An 18,682-nucleotide genomic window follows, 5' to 3' on the forward strand; every position below is an offset into this window, starting at 1 on the left:
TTAAATTCATGGTTAAGATAATGACCATTTGAATTTATTTTTAAAGATCTTTAAAAAAAAACAAGACACAAAGTGCAGAGAGAGAGAGAACATAATAAGAGGTCAAATATATGGGTTAGAAGACCTCTATGTAATTCAAATACGATTTTTTATTTATTAACTCCTATATATGATAATAAGATATATTACTAGAAAAAATAATCAGTTGTTAGTTGTGATGTTTGATATCCCTGTACCATGATGATATTTACTTGTAAATTTCAGTTAAATAGATCATAAAATCGGGGAGAAATGCAAGTGTCTTATTTATGACCTTCCGGAACTGCAAACGTATTGGTTAATGGAAAAATTAATAGAACAGAAAAACATGAAAAAAACGGTATCCTGAATTAATTTTTTTAAATCAGAAATTTCATTTAAAGTAATTTTTCAAAGATTTAAAAACTAGACTACAAATGATTTAGTAAGGAAAATCGATAAAAAATGATATTGTACACAACTTTTTCAAATTAATATTTACTTACAACTTCATCTTCTAAAACATATAGGAATCATATTAAATGTGGATCTTTTATTTCTATTTAAAAATTTATTTTTTCTTCAGGGGATATAAAGAATAATATATAATATAATAATAAGCCTGATATATCTGTAGAGGCGATATTTTGGAATACTTGGTGTACTGCTTTATTTATGGTTCATATGTAAATCAGTATTCAAGTTCTTTTTTTACAAGGAAAAATAAAATACAGAATATAATCTTAATGTACCAAAAATTACTTAAACGTTTATTTTTCGTTAGTATAATCAAACAAACATCATCAAAGGATTGAAAGAGGGAGATAGTGGGAAGCCATTCACTTTTCAACACGCATACATAATTGATTGTGGATAATTTAATTTAAAAAAATTATATAGGCCTTATATTTTAAAAACTATTAGGGATGAAAGAGGTTCTTTCATATATGGAATCGATGAATATGGATTTTGGTGGACCCATACAGATTATTTGAGCATTAAAAACTAATTATAAATTTATCAGCTGGTTTTTTGGCCATTTGGCATATCAAACCTTTTTTTCATCACAGTGGCCAAGAAAATAATAAAATTAGATCCTATAACTTTTCTTCAGATAATAATTACATTGTGGATTCAGTCATATTTTACTTATGGCACGTTTAGCCATAAAGAGGATTTGTTGTAAATTTGATAAGTTTTGAGCATAAAAACCAATTCAAGTTGATGTCGGATACTCTTATCCTAAATTATATTGTTTATCAGAGTCAAAATATTATTATTTACGGATGAAAGAACTTTCAGATTGGTTGAATTGGACACATTTGCTTTTTCAGGGGTTCAAAAATAAAATAAAACTTTTAATTCATTATTTGGGAGGGGGCAGGGGACGAAATTGTATCTTGTATTTAAGGAAAATAAAATATTTGTAATAATCAACAAATTAGGCTGAATATCGATTAATCTAAAGCTGTTTTCAATCAGCCAAGAGCCACACTCCATATTTAAACTCCAGTTATTAGTTTTAAAACTCTGTCTGATAACAAAGTTTTTTGAACTGTGATTTTTCTATATTGATTTGTACCAATATTTTTAAATTTGAAACCGTGGACACAAATTTACATTATAGACCAAAGTTGAAGCCGAGGATCGATATTTCAATCATTGAACAAAATTTTCATATAAAAAAATGTCAAATAATATTTTTCTCTTAAATAAATTTTTTCCTTTTATTTTTGGAATCGGATCAAGACTTATTTTTGTAGACCGAATTATACTATGATATTGATCCATATAGAAGTTGGACCAAATTAGTTAAAATAGTGTCTCAGAGCTTTCAAGGAATTCCAGACCGAAAACCAATACTATGTAGATGGGTCAAAGAGATGAACCAGTTTTAAACCATCTGGAAAAAGTCACTTACACACACCCAAAGAGGAGGCAAGATCCCCTCAATAAAGGCAGGGCACCTTTATTTTGTACTTTTTCAAATAGAAAGAGTTAAACAAACATCTCTCATATGAGAGATGAATTTGAATTGTTTCCTGCTGGGGTTCTGTCATAAAAGAAGAAAAATAATAAGAAGCATAAAAATGGTTGTACAATAATGAAGAAGAATAAAAAATCATTCTATGATATAATCATAATTGTTATTAGTGGAAGTCGTTTGGTAAAGAAAAGATGGAAAGAGAGAAAAAAGTGAAAATCCACTTAGTCGTCGTTTAATGAAAAATATTCAAATATTTATATACAATACCGACTCCTGCTAATACTACCACCACTTCATCAATCTATACCATAATCACTTGGGCACTGTGTAATACATATTAACTAGCGGAATATTTGTTGGATGAAGTTATGAGGGATATTTATTTAAACTAAAGATATGAAAATGAATAACTTTTAGAGTACTATTAGGATTTAAGGTCAATATTTTGGGCCTAAAGTTGCATTTTAAACAAACAGAAGCCTGAATGACTATTCAATGTAAACATTTGTAGCAAAGGATAAAATTTAACATGTACAAAATCATTAGGACACATATTTGAAGAATGCATCTTCTACACCAAATTACACATTTTAGTATTTCATCTTTTAACTTTTTCACAAAAAATCATTTGAGTTTGTTCATCTAAAAAAATCCTTATGTATTTTTTATGACTTAATTAATGCATAGAGGCCAATACCTTATCAACATATTTTGGTACATTAAGGTCATTATATTCAAATTTTGGGGATGAGATAAAATACTCAATAGTGTTACTATGCCTCAAAATATTTATTTGATTGATTGATTTTATATTATTTGATCCCAATTTGACCTTTTAACCATATAATCTATCATATTATTTTGTTCAGTTATGACAGGTATTTCTGCAGCCTTTAAGTATAATTTGCAGTAATTCGACTAATCAAAATATTATATTTGCAAAAATAGAATATTATCACTTGAAGAATATAAATATAATCCAGTAGTGATGTAACGGTCTCAAAAATTATGATTTCTTTGTCCTTAGTATTTAGGACGCGTCCAAATCGGACGAAAAAGTCGCCATTCGAACAACCTTTGATAAATGATGACATCATATATATGCACCAGTGACGTCATCATCCAACAATCTTGACCATCTAGGATCTAATATTTTTAAGGTTAATAAATACCTCAATTTGGCCTAAATTAAGAATAACGACATACTATTATCGTGGTTGAAAGTCACTTAAAGTTTAATTGAACATGTTTAATTGGTAAGCTGCGGTACTTTACTAAAATATTAATTACTAAAAAGTCTTTAGAGGGCACTTTAAGATTTTGTACATTTTTCAAGGACGATAAAAGAGACAAGACTAGAATGTACCCGACATTCAATATGGGCGATTTAAAGTTATATATTTAGAACTGATACAACCATATAATCCACACTCAGTTCAAAAAATGAACTACATAACATGCCAACTATATCAAACAAAAATAACCAAAGACGTATGCAAATATTTAAAACTCATTAAGGGATTAAACTTAGTATTAAAATATTCTTTCAATGAACTATTAAAGCCCATATAGGCCATGTACGCGATGAAATATTTCTTCTTTAATATACATACATACTTACATATGTACACAAAATATAAAACTATTTTTTAAATCGTCAAAATAAATATTTTCAAAAAAATAAAAATAAATATATGTATTTTGTTTTTTTCAAGGGACTACGTAGATACATTCTATTTTGTGTTTGCTTTGCCCATAGTCAAACAAACATTTAGTATGTAGATACATATTTTATACATATGTATGTACAATGTACATGTAGCTAGGACACTAGGTATGTACAAGCTTTGCCCACACTCACTTGATTTCTACTTCTCATCAAATACATTGTAGGGGAGCCCGGAACAGTTAACTTTTCACGAATATCAAAAAAGCAAAAAATATATACATATGACTTAAATAGGATAATAAATTACATATTACTTTAATATGTAGTGATGGAATGATTCAAAAAAAAAAAAAAAAAAAATCCCGATCCGATTCTAGTAAAAATTATCAATGCCGATTCCTATTCTTAAAATATTTTAAATAGTAGGTAATAATACAATTTTGATATCCGCGGCGTCCACGAGATTACATTTTAGGGGTAAGTGTTTGGTTTTTGTAATTATTTCCTAAAAATATCCTAAAATTGTAATTTTTTGGAAAATAATTTGAACAATTAAATTTCAAATATGCAATTTCTTCAAAAATCGACAGAATTTTCGGAAAAATATTTCAAAACCCGATGGCTATATTTAAAAAACTTTACTTTTCGGGAAAAATTTTCAAAATTCACAACTGTTAACAAATAAATATTTTTATTTGTAAAAAAGTTTCAAAAAATTCATTGCTGATCTCAAAAAACAAAAATTCAAAAATTAAATTTTTGAAATAAATTTTTTTCAAATATTACAATTTTTGGGAAAAAAATTTAAAAAATATATAGTTCTTTACAGGAAGTTTAATTTTTGGGAAAAAAAATTGAAAAAATTATTTTGGTTTCAAATACTAAAAAAAAATTTTGATTTTTTTTCTTTTCGAAATGTTAAATTTTCTTATAAAAAGCAAAAATTCCTTAATTTGGGAGGATTGATTTTTTCTTTTCATAGCCTAGAAAAATAATAAATAGTTAAATACTACTAATAAATAAGAATCTGAATCTCAAATTAAACATTATTTTCCCTCATGCCGATCCCAATTCCAGATAAAACACACAATTCTCCGATTCCGATTAATCGTTCCTTCACTAGCAATAAGGCTGTCACTTTTGATTTGTTTTTGTTGCAAAATTATAACATTTGAACTATTGACTATTTTGTATCAGTTGATATAGTCATAGCAAAGTTCATTGAGGATACTTTTGAGAAATAGTAACGATCTGGACAAAGGGGAGAGTTGCAACAATTGTTCCAATTTTCCTTTGATTGTTTATTATTCTAAATCTTATAAAACAATGATGATCCTGATTTGCTCAAAAGGGTTATAACTGGTGACGAAACATGCATATATGTTTATGATATCGAAGCCAAAGACCAATTTGTTCAAAAGGAAGAGCACAATGGAGATAAAAAAAATCGATGAACACCCAAAACACTTCTAACCGGTATGCCTCTCACAAACAAACTAAACAAATTATATAGCTGAAACAGTAAAGATATGTTCTTGGTGAGAGTACTTATGTACATAAAAATCGAGCATACCAAATTTGCATTGCCTGCAAATTTTATGAAAAGTAATCTTACTTTTTGAACACACCTTAGATATTTTTAAGTTAGTTAATTTGTTTGTTTATGTGTTATCACACATAAGCAGATCAGTCTAAAATTTAGCTAGTATAACAAGTATGTTTCATGATATGTTTTAAATGGCCTCTGAGGTGATTAAGAGACGATTTTTGACCGCAATAAAACCTCCTTAAGCGTCTCTGTTTCTACATCTCTCTGTCTCTTTTTGTCTACCTTCATTCTTTGTTTATATTACCTTCTATTCAATTCTGCAAGGTAGGAATCCTCTGCTAGTTTTTTAATATAATTACACTTCACATCAAACATGTATATTAGGCAGAGCAGGGTCCTGAAGAGTTTTGTAGATCAAATGTCTCTTATCTTTAATACTAATCACGGATGATTTATTCGATGTATCTTATTACATTTGAATCTGACAAAATACATCAAAATTTAATAAGTCAACATCATGAAAAGTCGAGTTATTTATTCATCTAAAATTATTACTATATCTAATTTTCTTAATTGATTACCCTAACTTGATTTTCCAACTGTTGCAAATGTATTCACTACGTAAAAAATATCATTTTGGATGGCCAGAAAGCAACTACATCAAATATTTGATCATAGCCGTGTCCGGAAATTTCAAAACCTATCGGTGTTTTACCAATAGACACCGATTTTTCCAGATTATAAGGGTGATATCATAGAATGTTTAAATAGGCTTAGTGACTCCAAAATGATAGGTTTTTGTTAATGACCGGGAAACTGGCCAGAAAAGCATCAGTATCAAGCTAAAACTCAAACTTTTGTCGTGAAATGGATAAGGAATTGGCTTAATAATTCTCAGCTTGAATGCCATTTAATTTAGTTGCAACTATTATTTACAATTATGATTTAAATTCAATTTTTGGAACAACTACTGACGGATATATCCTTTAAACATATTCAAACATTAGAAAATATATAAAGAAGTATTTTGTGTTAAATTTTAGCGAGTTTATGTTCAAACCAAGTTGGAGTTAAGAGCCATAAATAAAAAGTGTGCCAACTTCCCTCTGTCTCCCCTACTTATATTTAAACTAACAAATGACAACTGATCATTAGATTGAAGGAGAAAAATAACAATACCTACATTTACTTATTATGAAGTAGAAATAAACGAGGGACAAAGGACGAACATATATCTATATTTTGGAAAATATTCAGGAGTGAAGACACAAATAAGGGGATCCACTAATTCCATTAAGCCAAAAACAGAAACGCTACAAAAGATTATGCCAATTTTATATTTAAATAACTTACATGAATGAAACATTACTCAGAGCTTTAATATTAATGACATTGTGGGGGTCAAGAATGAGGAATTGTTCCTAAAGGTATAATTGGATAAAAAGGGCATTGCCTCACTATTTACTCACATATTAGACTTTACGAGTTGTTATACAACCTCCTCAAGATTCCTTATCGTAGTAGGTACCATATATGTGGACGGTCTGTTAACTAACAATCTAATTAGTGTTGTGTCGACTTGAGTCGAGTTGATAAATTAGAAAAGGGGGAAAAAACAGAAAAAGTAAAGTAGCCAGGCATGCCCCCAGTACTGCCTTTTTATTGATTTATATTCAATGAAATACTTTCAGGGTGTACTTTATGTATCACTGGATTTGACATTTTTGTAAGAAGAAAAAAAGAGTGCAAGGAGAAGGCACGAGCGATATGTATTGTACAACTGAATAAAGACATTTATTAATATTAGCTGTCTGTTATTCGAATTTTGGGGGAGAAAATGAATTACTGCTATGAAGAGGAGAATCTTTTCGATTTCAAATAGCATCAGTGCAGAGAAAATATTTAAATTATATTTAAATTCGAATATATTTATTTCATTATGCATTTTTAAAACAATTTACACTACAGATACGTAAAAATGCTGACTCTGGAGAAGAAGTGAACACCACGACGATCTCTTAAATAATGAACAAAAAAGAAAAAGAATAAGCATCAACCATATTTCCTTTTATAATTTTGAAGATAGTTTCTTACTTACAAAAATGTCAACTCTATCTATCATCTACTTTTCATCTAATAATGCAGATTTTTTTTTTTACTCTATGTGCAGTAATGAGCTAATATTATTTAGTAACTGAGAGATTCTGCAATTCGTAGCAAAATTGTGCTATATGTCTATTCTGTCTCCTAAGAGATTAGAAGAACGAAATTGTGATTGATTAGAAAACCACGTAGGGATATCAACACCATGAAACTCAAAGAATTGATAAGCTGTTGTAATCTGGTAGGAAGGAAATATATATTTATGATGTAGACTGACTTCAATATATTTCCTTGGTCAGGTGGATTAATTGTTGTACTACAATGTCTGTATATACCTAATCGGTGATGAAAATCAAGACTACTCAATAAAATGCTCAGTCGACTCGAATTTTTTTTTTAATTCGAAAATTGAGGGTGGTCTGTTGCAACACCAGTGCTATTAATAAGTCAGAAATATATTTTCAATAAAATATCATTTTTTTAACTGATGGAAACCATATTTTACAACAAAACCAGCCCATGGCGAAGTTGCAGCGAATGAGTTTGTTCTTAAAGAAATAATAACGGTCTGTGACTGGCCTAGGATTTTCGAACCCAAATCCAACACTATAAAATACTAATTTAATTATAAATAAAGTCATAAAATTCATTTATACATATTATGCTATCAACGCCATTTCCTTTTGACCCCTTAAAAGTTTGTCTGACTCATTCAGCACTCACATTGAACAACAATAACAACAATTATTACATCTTACTCTCCTTGATCACCCCAATTGATATTCCAGTCTCATCACAACCACATAAATATTACCAAAAGAATTTATGTACAAATTATTTTGTCTTTATTTAATAAACCTACTCAATTCAATACCTACCTAGTTGTGAGGGTCTAGTCCTCATATAAGTGTACTTAGTCGTCTTGAATAAGTAATTAAAACTTGGCAGAGACTCTTTTTTTGCTTATTAATATTCTTTTATAATACTCAATATCATTATTTTTGTATATAGCAAATGGGGTGCTCAAAAAATACTCGTATTAGATATATGTACATATAAAAAAAATCGATATAAATTGATTTTATGATGAAAAAAAATATTTTATTTATTTTCAAAAGACGAAGACACTGTGTTTTAAGGCACATCCATCAGTGTCTTGGCCATTTTTATATACCCTATTTATACCCGCTTTTATATGTATTTATAGGTATACATAATTAAAGTCAATCCTACCCATAAAAGAATGAGAATTTCCTTATCTATCAGAGAAATCGTTGTCCATGGGTGGATACTCTTAAATGAGTCTCCTATTTTTTTTTTCAAAAAATAATTCACCAAATAAAATAAATAAATAAAACTCTTCTACACCTTTAAACCAAATATTTTCTTTATCAGCAGAAATAATTACCCCTGGTACTGCGAAGTAGGGCTGTACTCCCAGCTTCATTATGAGTGTCTGTTAGGAATTCCACATACATAAATAGTGTGAAGTTACTCAACAACAGTATGTAGAGGTTTTTGATCCATTCAACCACAAGAAGAAAAAATCAAACATTAAAAAGCCATAAAAGGGGGTTATTCACCCCCACCCTTCGCCCCACCTCAACTTATTATGAGTATAACTCTTATATTATTAGGGATCCATTAACGGTTTTTTATATGTACATATTATGTAGTTTTAAATATTAAAAAAAAATAATTACTCGCTTTTTCTACCAAAAGAAAAAGATTGAGAGAGAAGTGAGGGAATCAGTTGAGTTGATAATAGAACCTGACTGATATGGTATTTTAATATAAGAAACTTAACTAATTGACTAATTTATTAAAAATTAGCCCTCTATGATATAGGTAAATTATATATTTGAGACATTTGTTTTATAAAATTAGAAAATATCATTTTTGATTTGATTTTTATGGGAGAAGTCTTAGCTATTTTTGAATTTTTTTAAGAAGAAAATTTTTTTATGAAAGCCATTTTGGATCTTGTTTTTTTTTTTTTTTTTTTTTTTTTCATAAAAGATGAATCTTGCTTCTCTCAATTTGCCTCTCCTAAAATATACCTCTCCGTGAAATATTTTTTATGTATTTCCGAACTAATGGGTGGAAACCCACTCAACAAATTTAAAAAAAAAAGAATCATAAATATGACAGATTACTGTCTTCAATTCATTGATACTTTATTTTAGTTTCTCTGTTCAGAGTGAGGACCCAAAATTATGACTACATTACGGAAAAGTGATCTGTATGGAATCCATAAAAGACAATAAATAAACCAATTTGTGAAATATTTTGATGCTGTAGTTATTAGCTTTATTTTTATTCAATATGTCTTCCTTCAAAAATAATAACAGCCTCGACATGCCAGCGAACAAATTGTTTGATCTTGACGATAAAGGTTGTGTCGAGGGTGTACTACGTTGTCATTATGGCAACTCGGAGCCTATCCAAATTTGGAAATGAGGTATTGTGGCAGACATTCATCTTCAAGATACCTTAAACTGCAAAGTCCAGTGGTTGAGTTTAGGGCTGATGAGGGCCAAATGAAGGCAGGCCAGATGTCAGCCGTATCGTTGTTGCTGAAGTTTTGGTTGTTCGGGGCCATATGGGGGTTTAATGGACTTATTGACATGGTAGGCAATATGGATGTAGATGCCAGCAGACTCTACAACATCACCTAAATTTGTTCAGAGGAGATCGCACACGTTAGCCTTTTCCCCGACATTTTTACACTTAGAGACATGAGATAAAAACAAACTAGTTTATTTGTATTTCAATACTCGTTTGGTTGTATAATGAAACCTTCTAACGAAAAATAACGGGTATGAAATTGTAATTAAATGCTTCTGCAAGTTTTAGATCTCCACTCTGTACTGAAGAAAAAAAAACAAGCAATTTTTAAATATCATTTTAGTATAATAGCATCAGAAAATATTTCAGATGGGAGAGATTTTGCATGGGGATATACAACCCCTTGCCCCTCTGCCATAAATTCCCTGGTCTACACACATGCCGAATTTTTACCCTATAAGGTTTTTTAATAGATGGAAATTTCATATATAATGAAATTGAATTATTTTTCATTCTCTAAAAAACAAAACAAGAGAAACATTCGCCCAGTTGAGTATTATCATCATCATAAATACATTATACATCCTAAATATGTAAATACGAACAACCCTAAATACATCTTATACAAAGAACTCCCCCCCCAACAATAGAAACAACAACCAAAAAAATAAAACATGTTTGAAGCACACCCCTTCATTTATTAGAAAAAGTTTCATGATATCAACAACTCCCTTTGAATAAAAAGAAGAAAATAAATTGTATTATACCCATTACCCATACAAATATACACATATAATTTGTGAAGGGGGAAAGCTATCATCATAGCTCGTATTCATGGAGCTAGGAGGTATGCCTTTTTAAGTGGCTCCATATATCTAACTAAATTATGCATGCATGTATTAGTGAAATTAGCTGAATTATGTAACCCAGCCCCCAACACTTTATCAAAATTGTGTTGTACAAAAAATCATCATATATTATTTCTTGCCACACATTTTTGACATGTTACAAAAAGAAAACATACAATCAACATGGTGACCTCAACAATTTGAAAAATATTTGTGGAAAGAGAAGCTTAGCTGACATGAGATTTCATAAAATTAGCTACAAGCAGCAGTGACGAGGGGGATAAGAAAATGAACAAGAATATAGGAAAGACTTACTCCGATGTCAATCCTCAATTCTACTCTGAGTTCGAAAAGGACTTACTATTTTAACTCTGAAATAAATCCCTAGGTTCTTTTATGAGCACACGCAAGTGTTTAATCCGGTTTCGTAAATATCAATGCATGGAATTCGAGACACATGGAATAATCACATATGCAGCGAGTTTGTATCTATTTCGATCCTTTCTTGAAGGAATGGAGTAAAAAGTAACTCTGACTGTTTCTTTTTCCTTTTTTTCAACCAATCACATCGTTGTATATTCCCCTCAAGCCGGAATAAAAATTATGCAAGTATAGAATTCCATGATACATCATAATATTGTATGTAGTAGAAAATGAAGTTCAATTTTCAGGAATCAAATAATAATGACAACAACTTAGGAAAAGAAAATCCCCTCTTCAGTTTGTCAAGTCAAAAAAATTTATATTCCACCGCAAGTTATATAATATCTTGTCTCATAAACAGGAAAACCTTCAACCATACTTTCAATGTTAGTTTCCAAATTCCGCAAAGCATGAATTTTCTTAAGTTTCTAGCCTTTTGATTGTGGCTTGATAGCCCTAGAAAAGGGACACTATTGTTGCATAATATTAACTAGGACATTTAATTGGTCAAGTAAAAAAAAACTACAAACTAATAAATAAACTGATTCTTGTTAAAATTGTTGGTTTAAAATACATAACACGCCTTGTCCCAATGGTTTAGCGTCCAACCGTGATTCACTAATATGTACTTATATATTTTTGAAGAAAAGCCTACATCATCACACATCTATTAATGTAGCTAAGAAATATGCCTTTTTAAGTGACTTCATCTATCTAAAGTGCTTTATGTATTTTTACCCAAAAAATGTATTTTTTTTTTTTGCCCACATACACTTTTCAATGCACTACTACTCAATATTTTATTAGTATTTATTTATTTATGAAGTGGTGGGCTGTGGTTGTTGGTTCGTGTGAGGTCCATTATATTAATATTATTATGTACCTATTGGTCTTCCATTATCTACTCATGTCAAGACTTATTCTATTTTTTCTCAATGTTATTTTTCTTTTCTTTTTCTTTTTGTTTCTAATATGAATAAATCTTTGACTTGTATATACAATGAAATCCGGCACGTTTGATCTATCTACTTTGAATTCAAATTAAATGGTCATTTTTATAGATATATTAAAAAAAGCTAAAACAATGCATCCGATACAATCATTAAGAATATATATAATTGTAGTCTCCAATATCCTCTACAACGGCCTCTATTGGTGCCCTGAATCGAGCACAGGCCCAGAAACAAAAGATTGAAACAAATTTTTGCATTCCAGGACAATTCTGTCTATCAGGTATTTTGCAGGGGCAACTATTTAACAACTATTTCTCGATATTATTTTCTTAAGTTACTTATTCATTCAATATTCACAAGACACATATGTAATAACTGAATGGCATTTGAACTTTTTTAGGGCAGTTTAAATTTTTAATGACGTTTTTATACATAGTATATTGAACGTATCTTTTGGAGGGAAAAGAATGTTTGTTTTTTGTTTTTCTTTCATATTAAAAACAATGAATTATCCCAGATTTGCCTAAATGCACCTCTCCTACGCCTTTTCAATCAAAATTACTTTAAATATTTATCTCATTTTTGGTTGGAACTTGTACAATCTAATTATACAAGTTACAACTTGTGTGGAGTATATTTATTATTCACATGCTTAAAAATGGTGAAGGAATGAATGACGAGAGAAGGGCATTTGCATTTAAAATATAGATCTGTAAAAAAATAAAGAAAAGAACAAATTGGTATTGCTGTTTGAATGACAAAAGTAAGAGAGAGAGAGACATTCACTCACTCACCCACGCCACCTCTTTATTTCTTTAATCTCAATGACACAAACCTTTTTCCTCTTTGGAGATGAATTATTCTTATTGTGAATAATTAACAATCATGGTTTGTATACTTATCAACTATGTTTATTTATAGTTATATTATGTATATACATTAGACTGTTCCGTTTTTTGGTAAATATTTTGTTTCCTCTGCAGAAAGACTTTTTCTGCTGAGGACTATAAAAAACTGATTTTAAGAAAGTTTGAAGCCTCTCACGTCATTTTTTAGCGAAGTACACGACAATTTAACTTTTAAATTAAAGTTATTTTTGTGGTCATTTTCAGGCATTTTGTACAATAATAAATATATGACTGAGTCAAACATTGTACTTTTTATATTTCGTAGTATTCGGTTAATCAATAAATATGTATATTGTACATTTTGTTTCAAATAATTTATGAGGTCTAAGATGTGCTCAACCATTGACAGTTTTCTTGTTTTATCACCAATAATATAGCAAAATTTAACGCTATTTAAACTTTAACTTTTCCTACTGTGGCTATCAAAAACTAACTTAAGCAAAGTAGGAGGCCTCTCATGTTATTGAAACTTGAAAAAAATAAGATTTTTGGGTAAAAATTAAACATAGTCTGCCCTCTTGTGTATTCCCAAATAAAAGTATGTGAGTTAAAAATGATACTTTACATGTTTTTTAGTATTTGACTAATCAGTAAAAATATTTTTCATTTTGTTTTGATAATATATTGACTCTAAAATGTGCTAAAAAATTTGCAGTTTCCCTATTCTATCTAATATTATAAATCATAATTTAAACAAATTTAAATTGATAGCTGTAAAAATATAACTCCTTTTTTTTACAGGGTGTTTATCAAAATACGGACTCATGTTATTTTTGGGTGGTATAGGGTATTTTAATTTTTTTAAATAAGAATTTTGAGTCATAATTGTCCATTTTTAGGCTTCTTGTAAAGTTTCAAATTGGATATTAGGAATCCTCATTGAGTAACACATCTTACACCCCTAAAATTATTGAAGAAAAGGTGCATAATATTTCCAATTTTATAAACTAATTAGAAAAAAATAGATAAAAGTACAATTTTTTACTTATATTTTCCATGTTTTGCCTGTAAACGGCCTAAAATACTTTTATTAATGATAAATCAAATACTAATATAAATAAAAACAAACATACCTTTTGACTCATAGCATCATATTTAGCACAAGAGGTACAAATGACCTGAAATGGCTAATTTTGACCTCAAGATATCCTATTTTTTTAAACTATATGTGTTAATAGGCCTCAATCTTTGAGGTAGTCATTTTTTTATTATTATTTCCAGCAGAAAAGTTACTTATGTGGGTGGGCGGATGTTAACCCAAAAAGGGTACATTCTAATATAAATACATGCATATAAAATCATTTCCCTCCTCCTTCCCTCAAATGGTTACTTATAAAGAGAAATTACAATTATTTTTTGTTTAATGTTGTTTCTTTTTTATTTGAATTATTATTAGGATGATATATCATTTTTGAAGAGATAGAGAGAAAAGAATGAATTTGTATCGCCTACACTTTTACATATATTCCATTCTACCTCTACAACCATCAAAAAAATTAGAAAAAGAAATATTATTATTATTTGTATATATACCTAGGTACGTATAAAAGCAACTCTCCAAAGTTAATTATAATTCTATTGTTAAATATCAAACGGATTTCAAATTTTGATTCGTTACAATCTGAATAAGGGTTGCACTTCATTCCATGGTTTTTGGGGATGTCTGAGTATTGAGTGCTTGGGCCTTACAAATTTTTTTTTTTGTTATGCACATATGTACAACCATTTGCACCAGAGGATCATAATAATTAATTAAGGATTTCACCCTCAATTCAGATTTGAAAGATAACTAGATGGGAGACCGGAGACAGTTGCAGTATTGGTTTTGAGTTTATCTCGACTTACTACTAAACCCGACTATTTTCTGAAAATTATTCGAAATCACGTTTTTTTATTTTATATTGTATAATCGACATTAATTAAACTCAAAACATTGAAGTAATGATGGGTCACATTTCTACTACTATCATTCAAAAGGACAGTAAAACATCATATTTGAACGATAATAAATAAAGTAGGGTAGACCAGGAGAGTTGTAACTAGTGTAAATTCAATGCTTTTGAGGTATGCATCATGTTGAGTTTGTGTTAGGACAATATATCAATTTTCAATTTGAGTGTAATTTTATTTTTTTTGAGAATTTTTGCACATTATGCAACATAGTTGTTTCTCCTTTTTTATGGGTCATCAATAGCTCCTCTTTCAATAATAAGAAAGAAGCGTCTGTAATATTTTTTTAATCGTCATTATTGCTTAAATGTTTTGAGCTTTGATTATTCTAGTAAAGTATAATTTTCCCTTAAAAAAAAAAAAAAAAAAAAAAAAATGAGCGAGTTGGATTAGTTTCAAAAATATTTGTTCAAATTAGTAAATCGAGTTTCTTTTCGAGTTTGATAAAAATTTGAACCCTACACTAAACTAATAATTATAAACATAATAAATTTTAAAGGTTGCATTCACTTATAATCTGTAGAAAAACTAATATATTTATAAAAAAAATAGCAAATATATGTAAAAATACTGTCTTAAATTTTGTCCTGTTTAGTAAAACTAACTTTGAGCCATTGTGTTGCAACTTACCCCATAAGTCTACCTTACATATTTACAAATATATATAAAACTTTTTTTAAATTTTAAAGTAGGAATGCAGGATTTGTAGGTGGGTAAGAACCACTTGTAATAATTGCTAATTACTCCATATATATGCATGTATATCGTAGATAAAACAAATAATCCCAAAGACATAATATATAGGGTCTAAAAACTTCTTCTACTGTCTATGACTACTATGAATATAACATGTACCTCTACTACTGCTATTAATTCTACCTGAAAGACATATGTGGGCGCTAAATCCTCTCAAAATTGGCAAAGGAGAGACAGCTCTAGAAATATTTTTTTTAAATAATTATGGTTTTTGTTTTATTTCAAGATGTAAACCTCAATATATGTATTTTAGAAAGAGTCTTCAGTTTTGCAGAGTTTTTTAGCGTTGTTTTTTCAGAGTTAATCAGTAAAGCCATGGTATAGAACAGTGGTTCTCAAATGGGGGAACGCGTACCCTTTGGGGTACTTGAAAAATATTTTTTTTTATAAATAAGTTTGTTTTAAAGATCTTAAGTTATTTTTTATATATTTTCATTTGCAAACCGTTGAGAAAAATGCAGTTTATTTTCAGTCGCAAAGTTTAATGATCTTACATGCCTTACAAAAAAAAGAAGTTGAGAATCCCTCCTATAAATTGAATTGTTAGAGTATTGCCACAATTAAAACAGTATTATACTAAATTAGTATTGAAACCGGTATGTTTTGTACCATTATCCTAAAAAATATCGGCCAACTGATGGCCCAACTCTTAACACACAAAATTATCAAATTGAGCTTGTTCCCTCTCCTAAAACCAAAATCATGCGAACACACCTGTAAATTGTTTGTAACAACATTGTTTGTTTTTTTAAATATTTTTAGTCGATGAAATAACAAAAATATTGCAATACCGATACTAATTTTGGTACCATGCTTTATACTAAAGTATTAGGATCGTGACAATACTAATTGGTATATATGCTTGTCACTGACGTCATGGATTGCATCATTAACTAAAGCAACCCCATGTATTTTATATATAATATGACAAGTTTTCCTAAAAATATTGAAAAATTGGCATTTAAAATGAAAAAATACTCATCTTTATTGAAATATTACTTCATGCCAAAAAAAAAAATAAAAAAAAAAAAAAAAGAATCAGTGAATCAAATCACATAATGGATAATAAAATCCCTATGAATTGGCTAGATTTGGAAAATTAATTATCTTTTATATGGATTACCGATGCTAAAAGTAATGTAATTGGGCGAAAATCAATATCCTTGCAAATGTAAAAGTTAATTTTATTGTCTACACAGTTTAAATAAGACAATATAACAACATAATTTTAATTCATATTACTATTAAGGTCATACATGTATATAATACAACTAGTCATTTGAAGGACATATTTATTTTTGAAAGACAGTAATGACTTAATTAATTTTATTTGTCGGTCCTATTTTGACATGCAAATACCCCATTTCCCTTAAAATCTCAGTGAAAAAGGATGTTTTTTTTTTTTATAAACTTGGTTTTTCATGCTTTCAAAATCCCTGCTCTCAAAAATGCTGATGTCACATGAATAACCTTATTGAGAATTTAATTGAACATATAAATCAATAGGTACCTATATAAGTCAAAAGCGTAATGAGTTCAATTGAGGTTTGGGAGTACTGTACACATATTCATGGAGGTTAAATAGATACGTACACCTGTTGTTGAATCCTTTTCTCCCCTGATGATTATTATTATTATTTATGGTTTGCAATTCTGCCCCTCCACCCTCTTTAACATCTAGTCCCTTTTCCTCTTCCCCCTGCCCCTATTTTGATGGTATCACACACAGATATACAAATAATAAAACCACATGTTTTCCCTCTGTGGTCTGAAGAAAAATATAGGAAAATGTTCCTTGGGTCATTTATTTATCTTATTAAGTGAAATTAGTCAGAACGGAAAGTGGGTGTCATAAAGGAAATGAAGTCTAGAGGATAGTCGAATGTTGTGTACATTTATATCTTGGATTGTGAACTTCCCTCTCACTGATAAAAAGATCCCCTATAGCATATGTATTTAGTGAATAACTATTTTTTTGGAACGAAATGAGTATGGGTGGAGTTTCGTCATTTATTTGAGCATACAGCCCAAGAGAGATATATATGAAAATACTTTTCATTTTTAGTTTGATATGTCTAAACATAAAAAAAATAACGTCCTTACCTTCCGTCTCCAAAAGTTTCCGAATCACTCGAATCAACTTATCTGATGCAAGCAAACTGGGAAATTTGAGCCGTAGACTCTCATCCACATGCTCCAAGAAAAATACACGTTTCCCTTCACTCAAACTCACGGCACATGGACCTCCGAATAGCTCACTCCTCATGAGAGAACCCTTTAAAACCCTCTCTGCTCGAAGACCTCCTTCGTCTTCTTCTCCTGATAAAAGTGGGCTCTTTGAGCCCACAAGAATGACATCTGATGCAGAGACACGATAGTCGAGAGATGATCCATCTTCATTTGGACATTCTTCAGAACGCATAAGTCCATACACTTCAGCAACTCCTCCATTGGAACTTAGTAGTACGTCGGGGAGTACAAAGTTAAGAGCCGCAACGGCTCCAATACATAAAAGTAGGAGTCCCAGTAGCCAAAGAGAGAGACAAAGACATTTTTTGCGAGGAAAGGGTCCTTGAGGTCCAGAGGCAAAGTCTTTGGAGAGGACATGGGGTGGAAGGTCCACGTTGCGTGGAGTGATGACTTTTGTTGACTTTGATGATTTCATAGCATAAGAAATATGGTGCACATGAAGCCTAAGCTATTCACTTGTTGAAGTTGCATGAAAAACTAAGATTTAAAGAAATAATATGGTTGTTACGCTCTCGGGCGCTCGGGATTCTTGAGAAAATGGGCGCTTCTTGAAAATTACGGCACAGGTGTTTGTAAATTTTTTATATGTTTTTTTTGTTGTTATTATTATGAAAGAGGGATGAAGGAAAAGAAGGAACAGAAGACGAAAAAGAAGAGTACCCATAATTTTTTTTGCCTTTTCCTTCAAATAATAAAAAAT

General features: G+C 29.8%; 1 protein-coding gene across 1 annotated transcript in view; it reads right to left on the reverse strand.

Annotated features, from left to right (window-relative positions):
- The window catches only part of LOC121115029 (uncharacterized), a 74,716-nt gene extending 56,255 nt beyond the window's left edge, over nucleotides 1-18,461 (reverse strand). Inside the window, exon 1 of the mRNA XM_040709174.2 lies at nucleotides 17,836-18,461. Coding sequence (XP_040565108.1) covers nucleotides 17,836-18,397 — 562 coding nt within the window. The 5' untranslated portion in view covers nucleotides 18,398-18,461. The remainder of the gene's footprint in view (nucleotides 1-17,835) is intronic.
- Between the last annotated feature and the right edge of the window lie 221 nt (nucleotides 18,462-18,682).

This window comes from Lepeophtheirus salmonis, chromosome 3 (assembly GCF_016086655.4).
Source record: "Lepeophtheirus salmonis chromosome 3, UVic_Lsal_1.4, whole genome shotgun sequence".
Classification (NCBI taxonomy): Eukaryota; Metazoa; Arthropoda; class Copepoda; order Siphonostomatoida; family Caligidae; genus Lepeophtheirus; species Lepeophtheirus salmonis.